The sequence below is a fragment of the Martes martes genome (assembly GCF_963455335.1).
Source record: "Martes martes genome assembly, chromosome: 7".
Lineage (NCBI taxonomy): Eukaryota > Metazoa > Chordata > Mammalia > Carnivora > Mustelidae > Martes > Martes martes.
Window position 1 is genome coordinate 108,832,985 of NC_137894.1, and position 16,682 is coordinate 108,849,666.

Sequence of the window (16,682 nt, forward strand, 5' to 3'; positions counted from 1 at the left end):
GAGATTACAGGGTGATGGAGGGGGAGAAGGAGAGTCAAACTCCCTCTCTTTGGGCAGCGTCTCTGGTGACTGTGTCTTCCCCTGGCTGCGGGTTCCAGAGTTCCACCTTCTGGTGATCCCTCTGTCTGGGCTTCTCTGAAGCCTCCGGCACCGTGGGAGGAGCAGCCAGGCGGCCCGGCTCATCTCCAAATCACCTTCCAGTCCCCTCTCTGGCTTCTCTGCTCTTTCATCCCTCGCCTCATCAGTTCCCTGCATTAATTCACTCTGAGTTAAATACCTAGTGTTTCCTGGGTCCCGAGTTGGATCCTGACTGAGACACAATGTATCAACACACACACACACACACACACACACACACACAAACACACAAACACACACATTCACTCTCTTTCCTAGAGAAATAGGCATGGGCGTTGGTGGCCGACAGACCCGGATTCAAGAGCTATGACCCTGGGTAAGTTGTTTAACTTCTAGGAACTTCAGTGATAAAATGGGGATAACCCCAACTACTCGGCAGGATTATTGAAAGGATTTATCTAAAGCCTCTGCCACAGAGATTGCGTTCAGAAAAGGGTGATTAGTATTCAGTATGTGTGTCCGTGTGTGTCTGGAGACAGAGAGAAAATAAAGTAATATAATTGAATGTCTACTGTTTAAGGTGCTCTTAAGACACATTTTAAAATAAACTTTTAAATTTTAGAACAATTTTAGATTCACAGAATTATTACAAAGATAGTACAGAGAGTTCTGGTATACCCCATGCCCAGTTTCTCCTACTATTCTCACATTAATGTGCTACCTTTGTCACAATTCATGCATTAATATCTATTTATTATTCAGTTTATACTTTATTCATATTTCCACAATATTTTCCTTCTGTCCTTTTTTCCCTACTTCAGAATCCCATCCCGAAGACTCGGTACAGTTCCATGCTGCTTTTCCATAGGCTCAGCTATGTGTTTTGTCTATGTGTTTTCTCAGTCTGAGTCTCACTTTCTGTTTTCCTAACGTTGTCGTTCAACTAACACACATTTTTAGTTGTTAGGAAGAAAAAGAAAGTTCCTTTCTGGGTCTGGTATAGTTTAAAATGTCCTCCCCGAAGACACAAGGATGAACCAGAATGCCACTTAAACTCCCTTTCTATCCTTTGTTACAACAAATATTTTTATTGTTTTTTTTTTAAGATTTTATTTATTTATTTGACAGAGATCACAAGTAGGCAGAGAGGCAGGCAGAGAGAGAAGGGGAAGCAGGCTCCCTGCTGAGCAGAGAGCCCTATGTGGGGCTCGATCCCAGGACCCTGGGACCACGACCCAAGCTGAAAGCAGAGGCCTTAACCCACTGGGCCACCCAGGTGCCCCTTTATTGGGTTTTTGATGAAAATCTTTTCAATGTATTCTTTTCCCGTAGTGACTATGACCCTTTGTGGGTTTCTTTTCTTTTCTTTTTTTTTTTTTTGCAGGCTCTTCATCATGAGATGTCTTTGTATATTCAACAACTGAAAATAGACATTGAAAAAGAGAAGCTCAGTGACAATATTTCAAGACTCGAAAAACAAATAAATAAAGAAAAGAAACTGATTCGCAGAGGGAGGACCAAGGGTCTCATCAAGGAACATGAGGTAAACCACCTGTTTCCATTTAAGTGCTGTCATTATTTTGGAGTTTATCCTACATGGTTGTGTGTGTCCTTACTTAGCCTGGGATTAAACCTGCTCTGCAAATTACTTCAGCCCTCTTGCCTGTCCCCTGGGGACTATCACTTACGCAGTTCCTTCTCTAACTACAGCCTGTGCTGCTTGCTTTGTAGAAGTGAAAAAAATTCAGCATCGAGTTAATATTTCATGACTTTCCTTGCTATGTCTCCGTAGCCCCTGTCCTTCAGACTCTGGTTACAAATGTGTCACCTGTTGCTAAAGCAGCCACAGTTGATTTTGAGGGGATATTGTATCCTTAGAACTGGGCTTTGGGGAAAGATAGCAAATGGGAGGCAAATCTCATGACCTCTCTCTGGCCCCCATCCTATATGATTGCTTCCGTTTATTTGACAGTACTGACCCCTCTTCTTTCCTTTAAACTTTCTACTACTGTAACTCTCCCAATATTAGTCTCTTTTGCTTTTCCTTATTTTATTATTTTTGCCAGGAAGTGGGGAGCTTCTTCCTGGTGTCCTTCACAGATTTCTCTTTCTCCGGGTAATCTCTACACCCAGTGTAGGGCTCAAACTCACAACCCCAAGATCAAGAGTCACATGCTCTACTAACTGAGCCAGCCAGGGGCCCCACAAATTTCTCTGTTTTCATTTTGTTGTCTTAATGTTTTAGTTTTGAGAGTCTCTATTTTTTGGCTGGTGTCATGCTTGCTCTCAGTGATTTTATGCCCTCTGCATTTTCTTTTCTTTTCTTTTTTTTTTTTAAGATCTTATTTATTTATCTGAGAGAGAGAGAGAGAGTGTGTGTGTGTGTGTGCACAAGTGATGGGGAGGGGCAGAGGGAGAGGAGGAAGCAGACTCCCTGCCGAGCAGGGAGCTCAACCAGGGGCTCCATCCCAGGACCCGGGGACCACGACCTGAGCCTAAGGTAGACACTCAACCATCTGACCCACCCGGGTATCCCCCATCTTTTATTGTTTTGTTTTGTTTTTTAAAGATTTTATTTTTATTTATTTGACAGACAGAGATGACAAGTAGGCAGAGAGGCAGGCAGAAACAGACTTCCTGCGGAGCAGAGAGCCCGACATGGGGCTTGATCTCAGGACCCTGAGATCATGACCTGAGCTGAAAGCAGAGGCTTAACCCACTGAGCCACCCAGGCACCCTCCCCATCTTTGGTTTTAATGATAAAACCCTCTCTGTGATGTTAGTGCCTAAATTTCTGTCTGCAGCTGAGTCCTTTCCTCTGCATTCCAGGTTCTGAGCAGTAGATGTCACGAGTGATCTTCAGAGACCTGCCATTCGGTGTGTCCAAAGCCCGTCAATACTATCTCCTTCCAAACTCTGCTTCCTCTTGTGTCCGTTGGTCAGGAAGGGCAGTGTCGCTGCGAACTCCCCTCCTCCCCATCCCCTTTCCTTCCCGCCTGGTACCAGGCCCCCTCTGTTACTCATTAGAACAAATGCTTCTTTTCCTTCCTTTCCACCAGTGTTGCCGTTGCCTTCAACCCAGATTAGTCTCCCCGTTTGATGACGGTCGTGTCATCTTCCAGACCCATCCCCTGAGAGACCCTGCTGAACCCCAGAGCCTATGTCAGTGGCTCGCCCTCGCTCTCAGAACATCTCCAAGCTCCTTAGAAGACCACGCAGGTCCTTGGCAGCCTGGCTGCAGGACACGCCTTCGGTATCCCTTTTCCTGTGCTGTGCCCTCCCTCCAGCTCACTAGACTGCTGTTGTTTTAGAACAGCTGGAGCCTTTTTCCTCTTGTCTGTTCCTTAGGGTCGGAAGGACCTCTCTCTGCTTTTACTTAGGGGACTTGTGCTTGTTCTTTCTGCATCTCCCTCCAATGGTTCCCACATGTGAGGTAGGTTTTCTCTTGACTTCTTATGGCAGGCAGTGGCTCTGTCGTAACACTTGTCCCACTAGGTACACGTGGTGTGTGTGACTGCTGTAGGGGAGTAAAAAGGTTTTTTCACCCCTTGAGGGTCCCTGAGAATGAAACTGACGAAGACGAACAGGAACAAAGCACACATATTTTATTGAATTATTAGGTTCACACGGGAGCCTTTGCAAGAGAATGAAGACCCAAAGACATAGCCAGAGAAAGAATTTTTTATACCTTTTAGACAAAGAGACCAGAATTGACAAGACAAAGATAAGGGTTAGTTTAACAAGGTTTGTTCGCAGATTCCTCTGGTACTATCTTTGGGCTGACAAGAGTCTGTCTCTAATAAAAAGAGACTTTATTTCTGGCCGTTAGGCAGGCAGCAAGGAGCTTTTTCCGTATTTACTGCTTCTTAATTGCCTTTAGCTCAAAATAATCTTCACATCAAAAAGGTGTATTTTGGAGGCTGTCTGACTGGCTCAGTCTGTAGAGCATGTGACTCTTGATCTTGAGGTCATGAGTTTGAGCCCCATGTTGGGTAGAGAGATCACTTCAAAAAAAAGAGGCTTGGGGCGCCTGGGTGGCTCAGTGGGTTAAAGCCTCTGCCTTCAGCTCAGGTCATGATCCCAGGGTCCTGGGATCGAGCCCTGAATCGGGCTCTCTGCTCACTGGAGAGCCTGCTTTCTCCTCTCTCTCTGCCTGCCTCTCTGCCTACTTGTGATCTCTGTCTGTCAAATAAATAAATAAAATCTTAAAAAAAAAAAAAGAGGCTTATTTTGGGGTGACCTATTCTGGTTTCATTCACTGCATTACTGGACTGTGGTGAATCTCTTTCAGGCTGACTTACTCATCTTTGTTTCTCCAGTGCCCATTACCACACCAGGCACACAGTCGATGGCCTATAAAAGAATGTGATGTTGAAGTCACACACATCTGTTACTTTCTAATCCTTCTGGACTAATCATGTAAGGTCATCTGAAGCACATTTCCTGCTTTATTTCCTCAATCAGGCCTGCTTTTCTGAGGAAGGCAGTCTGTACCAGCTAGATCACCACATGGATGTCTTGCGGGAGCTGTGTGAAGAGCTGACTTCCCAGAAGAGTCAACAAGAAATGAGGAGAGCACTCAAAGATTATGAACAAAAGATAGAACGACTGCGGAAATGTGCTTCCGAGATTCATATGACACTGCAACCCATGATGGGAGGCACGTCGAAAAACAAGTTAGTGCTTCTGGAGAATAATTACACATCAGGGAAAAATGAGATGAAGCTCCTTGTGAAATCAAATGAGAAGGAGTGTTCTTTATTCTCGTTTAGGCATGATTTTTCTTCCTTTATTTTAATATGCAATTTTGATTCCTCCCTAGGGAGACCATGAACACATCCGAGAATGGAGGAAGGGATGCCCACAGTGAGGTACCATCTGCAAAATCACGTGATCAGCCATCAACCGAAAAGGTGTTAAATGTGGATAATGTATTTTAGGAGCAAACCTAGTAATGAGAAGGCCAAGTGTATAGTAACCTACTTCTCGTTAATTGTTGGTTTTAATTATCTGATTATTTTCATCAGCCAAGAATTCCCGTTTAAATAATGCAAGGAAGACTCCTTTTCCAAGAATTATAATACAACGAGCCATAGCTGTAGTGAGCGTCACTTTATCTTCCTCTGAGGTTACAAACAGGTCTTTCAGAAAGAGATCATTTGCCGCCATTATGAATACATGTTGTCTGTGGACATTCCTGTTGAGGGTACCAGAGGTGGAGTACAGATGCCTCAGCTTCACTGAGCTGAACTAGTTGATTTATCATTTGTCTTTTTCTCAGTAGAATGTCCTCTACTTTTCTTGGGAATTGAATTTTCTGAATTCTTGAATTTTCGGTAAGTGGGCATGGACTATATGTCTCAGCCCAGAGTGCCAGTCAGAAGTTGTGGGGAAGGACGAGGTGTATTTGACTTCAGAGGTCCGCTCTTGACTGTGGCTATGAGGTCACGGCGGAGATGGTATTTCGCGGTTGGGAGAACGCCTTTCCTGTGTTGACATACCAATTAGAAGGTGAAACTCAGTGTCATAAATCTCTGTCCTAGGGGAAGACCTTTCTCGGAGCTGAGAAGCTTCAAATAAGTTGTATTATCTCCTGGTTTGGGGTATAAAGAATTAGTGACAATATCTTATGCTTGTGTATGTATATTCCAGTTGTATATTCCGTTTGTCTATGTATATCCCAGTTAAGTATACTGAAGATATTATGTTTGCTATTTTGCATATTTACTTAGTCAATGGGATCGATGAAGAATTTTAGCCTGAAATCCAAGTTAAAGCCTCAACAGGAGGAAAGCTCTATGGAGAAGTCTGAAAAGGATCACAATGCAGCCCTCATTTGTTTACAAGAGAGGTAACCACTTTACATAACTGGAAAATCCACCAAAAATCTTTTATTAATGCAAACATGTTATACTTTAATATATGTTTATAATCCATAAGTCATAATTTTTTTGCACATGGTCTGGTAACTTAAGCACAAATTCCCTGAGATTTCTTCATATATAATTTAAAAACTATAAATTTAAAAAATTATAAATTAAAAAATTATAAATTAAAAAATGTTTTGTCTTATTAAAATTAAGTAATATTGCATTTAATTTTTTTCCAGGTATGATATCCGCAGAGAAAATCTTGAGCTATACCTGGAAAATAACAAATTCAGAATTATTTCTGATTTCTCCAGTGACAAGGAAAGGAGTAGTGCTTGTCTGCAGGATAAACTGACAGATCTACGGGTAATTACCAAAAAGATCATTAGAGAAGTTTTATCTTCTCTTAGAAAATAATACCACCATCTGTATAGAATTCACTGTTTTTGTTGAGGTCACATGTGCTAGATGTTTCCAAAGAATTCTTTCTGTTGGATTGCATTTCTAACATTATTCTATTTCAGAGAGTGATTCGCATTCAGCTACCAAGCCCAGGAAAGACTTGGTTTGCTCGTGCAAATTTATTGCTTGTGCTCTAATTTAGTACTCAAGATACTGTGGCTTGGAGAGTTTTGGATTATGTTCAGGATGGGAATGAGGGCTTCAAAAGAATTGTTCAAAACAGTGTGTTTCAAGGCAGTTTCAACCAGTAGTCCAACTGTGTTGCTCTCAAATTAACAATGCATGAAAAACCAGTGCTCCAAATATTTATTTCAGTCATCATCATCTTTACCAAATTGTCACTTATCTATCTGATGTTGGGGCAGTTAGGAAGGGGCAGGCAGGGGAGGGATATTTCGCTCTGAGTGATGGATAATCTTCTGGAGAGCCATTTGGCTCAGGCGCTTCAGAGAAAACTGTCTAGTGTTGGGCAAACCAATCGTAAGCCATACAAATAAAGATCTCCCTTATTTTGAAGACAGTCTGTGCAGTGCAGAACAATACCGTTGTATGCTTGGAAGTGCATTAGAACGATCCCTTACAGAAAACCCAGCAGGTGGAGGAAAGGGCCACAGGAGAGCCTACGGTGCCCTTTAGTTATCTTCTCTTTATGATGGCAGTTCCTGAGTCACACTCTACCATCTGGCTTCTCTCTATTTTCCATCTGAGTAAGCAGAATTAATATGTTAAAATCTTTGTCGTTCACGTGATGAATTTAGCACGTTTTCATCACAATTAAGACACTGTCTTGAGACCTTACTCCAGTAACTGAATAATGAGTTGGTTATAAAAGCTGCAATAATCCGTGGGGAAGGTGAAGAACAAATTATAATGATCAGCACTCAGTAAATTCTGTAGCAGCGCCTTTAAAAACACACACACACACACACACACACACACACACACACACACACACACACAAAATAACAACAAGATAAGGAGCTAGAATAGTATTGAATTTTTAGGTGTTTAATTATAAATCATAATTTAATATCATTCACTTCTTATTTGATAGAAACAGTTTTGGTTCACTCTAGTTTTGTTTTCAGTTTAGGGAGAAACAAAGATTTATTATCTAGAGGAGCTAGGATATCTGTTCTTACATTGCATGTATCTTTCTGAATTATATTCTGTGCACCTACTTATGGGAAGGGAGTTTATTCCTTTGTTGTTGACTCCCTTGACTTCACCGAATGGGACTTCTAAGAAGACAGTTAAGATCATTGTTCCCTGAAGGATACTTCACTTGTAGATGGTTGGAAAATATTTTTAAATTTAATTAATTTTATTAATTAAATGAGATATAAAAATACTTTTAATGTATTTTCATGTGAAACTCTGTGTTAATGGTTGGCAAATGTCCTCATTTTAATTGTGCCTATTAACCCACTAGTTGATAGATTACTTTATGTGTTTCACCTAGGTCTTAAGAGATGAAACTGATGCTTGCTGGAAAGAGTTTGAATTCACCTCATTGAAGTTAGAAGAGCTTGACAGTGACATAAAGAAGCCTTTAATAAGGAACACGAGAGACAGATTAAAGGAAAAGGAAAGAGAGTTTCAGATGACTCTTAATACCAGGTATAGTTCTGAGATCTGTTAACCATGAGTTTACTGAATTTACTGAATTTTTAATGCTATTTTAAGCTAGGCTAATACTATACTAAGTATGCTATTGTATTTAGTTCTCACAACCACAGTGAGAGAGGATACTGTGATTGCCATTAGGGAATTTAAACAACATCACCGAGCCACCCCACCGGCCAGAGACTTAGGTGGAACTTAAACTCTGTTGAGTTCCAAAGGCCATGTCCTGCCCGGTGCCACCCCTTACCTCACTCCTTCATCCCTTCCCTCCACCCCATCAGCCCTTGGGCATGAATTTGGCTATGTCACTTCTCTGGGCCTTGTTTTTCCCATTTCTAAAGTGAGAGTGCTGTTACTATCCCCTATACGTAGGATGCGCTTCCCCAGGACACATCCCCATTTTACGTAGGAGGAAACGGGCTCAGAGTCTGTGTGTTATTTGTCCAAGGTCACACATTTCGATTTATTATTAATAGAGCCTATTTCTTTGAATTCTATTGTACTTTCACTAATAAAATGATTTATAATGACATTTCTTTGTCATCAAAGGCAAACTTAAATTACATTCAATATTTTGTATTTCAAAAGATACAGAGGGGTGCCTGGTGGCTCGGTTGATTGAGTGCCTGACTCTTGGTTTTGGCTCAGGTCATGATCTCATGGGTCGTGGATCAAGCCCCTTATTGAGCTCCACACTCAGTGGGGCGTCTGCTTGAAGGATTCTCTCCCTCTACCCCTCCCCCTACTTGCTTTCTCTCTTTCTCTCTAAAATAAATAAATAAATAAATTTTTTTTTAAAAAAAAAAAGTTCAAAAAAAGGTAGGGGTAAGGCTTAGAATATTTTACAACAAATTTCCACTCAGTATGTATTATGTATTATGCTATTAAGAATATTGGATATAACAAACCACTTTTTCTTTGGGATTTTGGATTGCTGGGTTTGGTTTTTTAAGGGTTTTTTGTTTTTATTTTGCTGGTTTTGGGTTTTAATGTGATGATCTGTACATATCATTGTATGTCTCAGTTAAATCATGGCATTAATATATTTTATAGAGTATCTTTATGTTGTCTTTTTCTGTTATGTCTGGTTTACTTTTCACCCAGAATGGAATCTTTGGAGACCGCACTGAAGATTGTGTTACCTGTGGAGAAGGAATCACTTCTGCTCTGTGGCTCGGACCTGCTCCTCCGTGAAATAGTCATTCAAGAATTTCATCTCATTGATGCTGATGGCATTTATCAAAACCTGAGGGTAAATAGAAGCTTTCCCAGTGTACTCATAGAATAATTCAGTTCTTCAGAGATTTTTAATTATACATCAATGGTATATAGTTAGACTATAAGCAATGACGGAAGAGCCTTCAATAATTTAAACTTACTTGTTTCTCAACTCGCGGTTCCTTGCAAATTTGAAAGTAGGTACGGTGGGGTAAATAATTAGATATTTTCTTTGAATTCAAAACGAAGGTTTGCTTGTGAATGTCTTCTCCAATGGCTGAAATCCTAAATATTGTCCTAGATTCACATGCATATTCTACAGTTTACTTATTCCAAGTCTCATTTTTTAAAAAATTTTTAATTTAAAAAAATTTTAATTTGAATTCAATGTAGTTAACATACACTATATTATTAGTTTCAGGGGTAGAATTTAGTAATTCATCAGTTACATAGAACACCCAGTGCTCATTACATCAAGTGCCCTCCTTAATGCCCATCACCCCGTTACCCTACTCTCCAACCCCCAAGTTTCATTTCAAATAAAAAAAAAAAATTTAAGTTTTATTTTTCAGATTATAAACAGATGTCCAACAGTTTAATCTCTATTTTCACTAAAGCAGTAGAATTATATACTTGTTTTCTTTGGGGGATTGAGACATCAGGAAGGTTATCAGATAATGAAACAGCTGGGCCATCTGATCCTTTGTAATTAAAATGTTTCCTTCTGTTGAAACTGTCAGCCTTGGAAAAACCCAGAAGCCATTTTCTAGACGCCACCTAGACATTTTAAGTTTAGGTTCATTTCTGATGTGCAGTCTGCCTTTTCTTCTGCCTCAGGCGTTTCAGCATTTCTTCCTTTATTTTAGAATATCCAAGATTCCATAGCTGAACAGATTGAAATATATAACAACCTGGAACAGTCAGGCGACTTTGCATTAAAGGAATTACACCCCCTTGATCTACATGCGACGCGGAATATTCTGCAGAAACACAGAACACAACTCGAAGAAGTGAACCACCGGGTCCAGAGGAGTAAAGACGGACTCACAGCTCTGGAGGAGTTTCTGGCTTCTCTGAGAACGGCTGAGCTCTCTTTCGAGCCTGTTACAGATACACAGGTAGTACGAGAAAACACTGTGACGGCAGAAAATAAAGAAAGAGAAATCAGCCTGATGAAGGACCAGGCCAGACACTTGGATAAACGTTTGAAAACGCTCGGCATAAGCTTTAAAGACGCCGAACGGGGTGATGACACCTGTGACAAACTCCTCGTTGCTCTGTCCAGAAAGTTATCTGAGACACATGACTATGGCGTGCATGGAGAGCTCACTGAAGAAAACAAATTACTAGAGACTTGTATTTTCAAAAATAATGAACTCCTGAAAAACATTCAAGATGTGTACAATCAGATCGGTAAAATCAGTCTCAAGGATCCCAGTGTTCCGGCTGTGAAGCAACGGTGAGTCTCATTTTTGTTCATGTCCTGACGCAGGACAGTACTTTTCTGTGTTTTCAGTATCTGTTAGGTGAGAAAAATACTTCCCGTGCCTTTCTACTTCTGTTCCATCCTGCTCTACTCACTGTTCAGCATTCTTTTCTGTAGACTTTTCTAGCAAGCTTCATTTTTGTTGATAGTGTGTCTTTACAAGATATCCTGTAATTTTTTTCCCCATTAGAGTGTGCATTTCATGGACAAAGAAAGAGTGAAATAAGATGTGTGTAAAGTACTTGAGTTCTTTCAAAGTCTCTTTTAGTGCTGTGTTTTTACGGGGTTCTCGTGATGGGGGAAGATCCACACGGTGGATAATAAAGAAAGATGTGGTGGGAGATAGGCATCCCATGCCCTGTCCCTGTCCCTGCCCCTGAATTATTTGGTTTTCCCCTCTCCTGCCAGCAGGATTGGGAAGGGGACTGAGTGGGAAGGCATAGGATTGACTTTGAGAGGTCAGTGAAGGTTAGTGCTAATTCTGGAGAATGAGCAGAGTTTCAGTAAACTGAGGCGGGCAGCCTACTGTACGAGTGCTGTTATTTTAATGCCGGTGTTCAGAGCCAGCCTCCAGGTCCTGTAAGTGCCAATGTTAGCAAATTACTTTTGGGAACTCCCCTTCCCTGTCTAAATCATTCCCACGTTCTGTCTCTTCTGCCCACTGAATCCCTCAGGCTCCATGCCGTCTTGAGGCTCCATAGCTGACCAAGCTCTTCCCTCTAAAATTGCCCTGTGCTCACAGTCACAGAGAGACTTTCATTCCTACAGTGCCCAGTTCTTAGTAAGGTGTTGAACTAACTACTAATTTAGTTACTTATCGTTAATAAATTTTTATTACATATTGATAAATAATAAGTAACGAATAAATTAATGATAATTTATACATGAAAAACTGTACATTGATAAATAATAAGTTGTTTTAATTTTTAGTTTATTTATTAATACAACAAATATGTGTTGTGTGTCCGGTACTATTTTAGGTCATGGGGATATAGCAGTTAACAAAATGGACAAAAACTCTTGTCCCCGATAGAGCTTCTTACCTAGTGAGAGGAGTAAGATATTCAATGTTTGATGGTGATAAAAGCTATGAAGAAAAATTAAGCAAGGAAGGAAGAGGGGGTTGTAATTCCAAAAGGGTCATCAAGGACAGTTTTACTGAGAAAGTAAATCTTTGAGTCAGATGGATGAGAGAGCTAGCCCGGTGACTACCAAGAGGAAGAACCTTCCAGGCTGAGGGAGTGGAAGGTACAAAGGCCAGCTGTGGGGATGTGCCGCATGTCTGAGGAGAAGCAAGGAGGTGAGAAGGTCAGCAGTGTGGGGAAGAGGTATGAAAGGGGATCAGAAAGGGAGCGGTGGAATGGGGCTTAGCTCAGGTAGGGACCTGTGGGCCATGTGATAACTTTGGCTTTTTCTTTGAGTAACATGGAAGGTCACTGGAGGGTTCTGAGCAGATGGAAGCAATTTAGTTTTCGATGTTAACAGGCTTTCTCTGGCTGGCGTGTTGAGAACAGAGTGTAGGAGTCAGAGGAAGATACAGGAGGTCTAGGTCCACCTGTGGTAGTAAGCCGGGTAAGGGATGATGGTGGCATGGACCAGTGGTGTGGTGGCAGAAAGTGCTAAGATTCTGAGTATATTTTGAAGATAGAGTCTACATGATTTGTTGACACACTGTACCTAGGTTGTAAAAGAAAGATTGGAGTCAAGAATGATTCTAGGCTTTGACTTGAGCAGCTTGAAGAACAGAGTTACCACCAACTGAGATGAGAAAGAGTGAAGTTTGTCAGATATTGAATGAAAGATCAACTGTGCTCAGTTTTAGAAATGACAGGTTCGAAAATACTTGACATTCAAGTCAATAAGACTCATAACAGTAGATGGAGTCAGGAGAGAGGGGTGAGTAGAGGTGTGCATTGGAGAGTCCTCAGCATCTAGAATGCTATTTAAAGTCCTGAGATGCATGACATTGCCAGCGGAGTGAGTTCAGACAGGCCAGAGAAGAGGGCCGAGCTGCATGCTCCAGGCACTCCCTGTTAAGAGATTCGGGAGATGAAGAGGAACCAGGCATAAGTACCGAGAAGGGGTGGCGGGGATAGGAGGAGGAAAATCAAGAGTCCTGGGGTCAAGTGAGGAGGCCTTTCAACAAGGAGAAGTGGTCAGCTGTGTCAATGCCACTGACCAGTGAAGGGGACAAAGACTGAGATGGAACATGGGTTTAGCAACACGGAGGCTATTGGAGATCTTGACAAGCAGTCTTGGAGGAGCGGTGGGGAGTGAAAGCCTTATGGGAGTGGATTCCAGAGAGAATTGGAAGAGAGGAGGTAGAGACAGTGAATATCTGGAAAGAGCAATTCAGACGTAGGTGAATGGAGTTAATCCTTCCAGGATTAGTTTGCAGGTTAAAGCTCTTAGGTCAAGTGACTCTTTTTTTCATGGGGAAGAGGTTTTGGTATAGAAGGTAGAAATGCGAGATTTCCTTGCTTGTTCCTTTCTCCTTGGCCTCCTCCACTCTTCCTTAGAAGCTTGCAAGGCATGACCACCATCTCTTTTCTTCTCTCCATGCCATGCTCTCTTTCCCATTCACACACACACATACTCTTTCTCTCTCCTCTCACATACTTACACTTCCTTTACAAGCGCGTTCACCACAGAAAAATGTTACTGCTTGAGGTTTTGTATATTTATTATGTCTAAAATACCAAATTGGTATTCTGGAGATGCATAGAACCTCGTGAACTCTGTAATAGGACTGTATAATTTTGATATAATAATTTGAGGGCAAATTAAAGTTAGCGTGCACCCCCAATTACCCATACTTGTGTTGAATCAGATTGGCTAATAACCGGCTATCAACCTTTTTCTCTTTCATAATCAAGGAAAAAATCACTAACAAGACTAGATAAGGATCTAGATGACTATGAAGAAGAGAAGAAATGGTTGCAAGAGATGGTTAATTCTCTCCCACAATTCAAAGATGGCAGAGAAAAATCACTGAATGAACAGTTCCAAAATACAGCACTTCTGTGGGAGAGTACAAAAGCTTCAGTCACCGAATGGTAAGGAGAAAAGTCCCTCCCAAATCTGAGAAGTTGTGTGTAGCACAGTTAACTTTTTGAAATACATTGAAAACACATTTGCATGGATCTAAATGAGGGGCAAACCTGAGAGTTTCACACTGGAAGCTGATGGGGTCAAGGTCTGGCATCCTAGATTATAGCCCAGTGAATTGAAGAGGTTATCTAAGAGGGACAACAACTATACAGTGTGTTTATTATTACCCCACCCGTGTTAGTTTTCTGTTGCTGTTCTGTTTAATAGAAGTTTAGTGGCTAAAAAAAAAATACAATTTTTAAAAAAAATTTTTATTTTTTATTAACATATAATGTATTAATCGCCCCACGGGTACAGGTGTGTGAATCGCCAGCTTTACACACTTCACAGCACTCACCAAACAATACAAATTTATCTTATGGTATGGAGGTTGGAAATTCTGAAATCAAGCTGCTTTCCTTTCTCAGAGGCTCTAGGACAGAATCCTTTTCCTTTCCGAGGCCTCCTACCACTTTCCTTGATGTGTGTCCCCTTCCTCCATCTTTAAAGCTGGCTGTGTGGCATCTTCAAGCCTGGGCAGGCTCAAAAGTGTTCTTAACTATGTGGTAGCCATTACCTACCAGTCCTAGTTGGCAGTTCTGCTCAGTATTCTCCATCCATGCCTTCTTTCCCTGACTCTCTGCCTTGATGGAGAAGGTAGTCAGGAAGGCTGATCCCTAACAGCCTGGACCAGCCAGGCCAGGGGCTCCAGTTGGGATAGGAAGTGGGACGCGCTAGTAAGAGATTTGAGGACTGGCAGAGATGGTCTTAACCGCCTCCCTTTCTAGCAGGTGGTTCTGGCATCTCCTACGGGCACCCTCCTTTCTGGCTCAGGGTACTTTCCCCCTTATGCTGAGGCTGAGTGGTATATCTGTTTTTGCTCTGGTTAGTACCTCAGCTCCTTGGAAGTTTCCTGTAACTCTGCTCACCTCTGTGGTACTTTTACCCAGAACTCTGTCCGGGTGCCCCTCCTGTGTTCTCCTGGAAGCTGAGTGTACAGTAATCAAGATAAAGCCTGTCTGTGGTATTCGGTCTAGTCTGCTCTTAGATTTTATAGAGGAAAGAAACGGAGGTCCAGAGAGGTTAAAGTAACTTATCTAAGTTCACATGACTTGAGTAGTGCCCAGATATAAGTAGAAATCTGGTATCCTAACTGCCAAGTTATCTGTACTACTTTACTTTTTAAAAAGGGCTAAATCTAGGGGCACCTGGGTGGCTCAGTGGGTTAAGCCTCTGCCTTCAACTCAGGTCGTGATCTCAGGGTCCTGGGATCGAGCCCCGCATGGGGCTCTTTGTTCAGTAGGGAGCCGGCTTCCCTCTCTCTCTGCCTGCCTCTCTGCCTACTTGTGATCTCTTTCTCTGTCAAATAAATAAATAATCTTATAAAAAAATTCTTCTATTAAAAAAATAATAAAAAGGGCTAAATCTAGAATAAGTTCAATTGACCTAAACTGTGACTTGCTGAATTAGTATCGAAACAATCTCCAAGAATAGTGCTAGGGAGGCACTGTTTTCCAAGATGTTTTTTGGTTAATGATGAAATCAAGATGCCAATTTCTTAAAATTATGAATCCTGTGTTTCCTTCTAGAGCTTACAGCTGGTGATTTTTTTTTAAACTATTGATCTCGTGAAAATCATAATCCGGTGATTTTTTACACCCTCCATTTGCCAGATAACTATATGAGCCATCGTTCTTAGGTTACATTGGTAAAGCAATATGCTAGACCATGTCAAGGGAAAAATCCTTCCATAAGGTATTAGTCATTATCATAGGATACTTACAAAAAGAGAGAATGGCCTTCTTATTTTTCGAGATTTACCTGTTTTACTTTTATTTTTTTTCTTCATAGCCTTGATCAATGTGAAAGAGTTTTGGAGCTCTTAAAACAATATCAGAATTTTAAAAGCGTCTTGACTGCTTTGATTCAAAAAGAAGAGAATGTCATCTCCCTTCAGGCTTCCTACATGGGAAAAGAAAACCTGAAGAAAAGGATAGCTGAGGTGAGTCCAGATTCCAAAGGAAACTCTCCACAGTGGCCTTGACCATAAAGAGGATATTATAAGTAGAGTCATTTTTGAAACTTGGCTTAAAAGAACAGTGACCCTGTTTTATTAGATATCTAAGACCTTATTGAATTTATTACTAGGGCTTGAAAAATTTCAGTCCCCAAGTTGATGCTGGGTTGCTTGTGTTTGGTTTTTGATCCTGGTGATGTGGTTCTGTTGACGTCTGGGGTCACTCCTGCTACCAACTCTGTATGGTTTTGACAGTCTTTGCACTGACCTTATACCAAAAAGGAACCGGAGACTTCATTTTGGGCTCCAGAGAATGAGGGTAGTGGGAAGGCCCCTCCATTATTAGCAGACAAAGGAATAATTACATTTTTATTTATTTGCTTTCTGTAAAGATGTATTTATTTACATACTTGATGCTTCATCTACATTCACAGCCTCACCAATCACAACATATTCTAAGAAGAGTAACACTTTTGGACACTAGGTGTCACTATTTTCTACGATTTTAGGTGGTTATCCACCGAAGTGGCCAAGGAATGGAATAGTTGAAGAATACTACTACTACACTACATTACTGTAGTCAGAAAGTTGCTTTTCCTACTGGTTTTATGAGTCCTGTGCTAAAGTGCTGTTAAAGGATCAAAAGCATGTGGGAAATACAATCTACTTGATACAGCTGATTGCTTGGAAGCTATTTCATTGACCTTCCCATTGCTGAGACAAAGAGAATCAACCAGACTCTAAAAATTGAGTCTTTATCTAGAACTCTTATCCCTGAAGCTGAAGTGACATTCAGGGTACCAACACATGGTCAGAGCTATCCAGAGTAGGAGCG

The 16,682-nt window shown here is 41.2% G+C and overlaps 1 protein-coding gene across 1 annotated transcript in view; it reads left to right on the forward strand.

Annotated features, from left to right (window-relative positions):
* The window catches only part of SYNE2 (spectrin repeat containing nuclear envelope protein 2), a 328,404-nt gene that overhangs the window by 124,663 nt on the left and 187,059 nt on the right, over positions 1 to 16,682 (forward strand). Inside the window, exons 23-32 of the mRNA XM_080809784.1 lie at positions 1,463 to 1,621; positions 4,543 to 4,754; positions 4,901 to 4,949; positions 5,811 to 5,929; positions 6,188 to 6,314; positions 7,873 to 8,030; positions 9,141 to 9,288; positions 10,121 to 10,713; positions 13,617 to 13,796; positions 15,682 to 15,832. Coding sequence (XP_080665910.1) covers positions 1,463 to 1,621; positions 4,543 to 4,754; positions 4,901 to 4,949; positions 5,811 to 5,929; positions 6,188 to 6,314; positions 7,873 to 8,030; positions 9,141 to 9,288; positions 10,121 to 10,713; positions 13,617 to 13,796; positions 15,682 to 15,832 — 1,896 coding nt within the window. The remainder of the gene's footprint in view (positions 1 to 1,462; positions 1,622 to 4,542; positions 4,755 to 4,900; positions 4,950 to 5,810; positions 5,930 to 6,187; positions 6,315 to 7,872; positions 8,031 to 9,140; positions 9,289 to 10,120; positions 10,714 to 13,616; positions 13,797 to 15,681; positions 15,833 to 16,682) is intronic.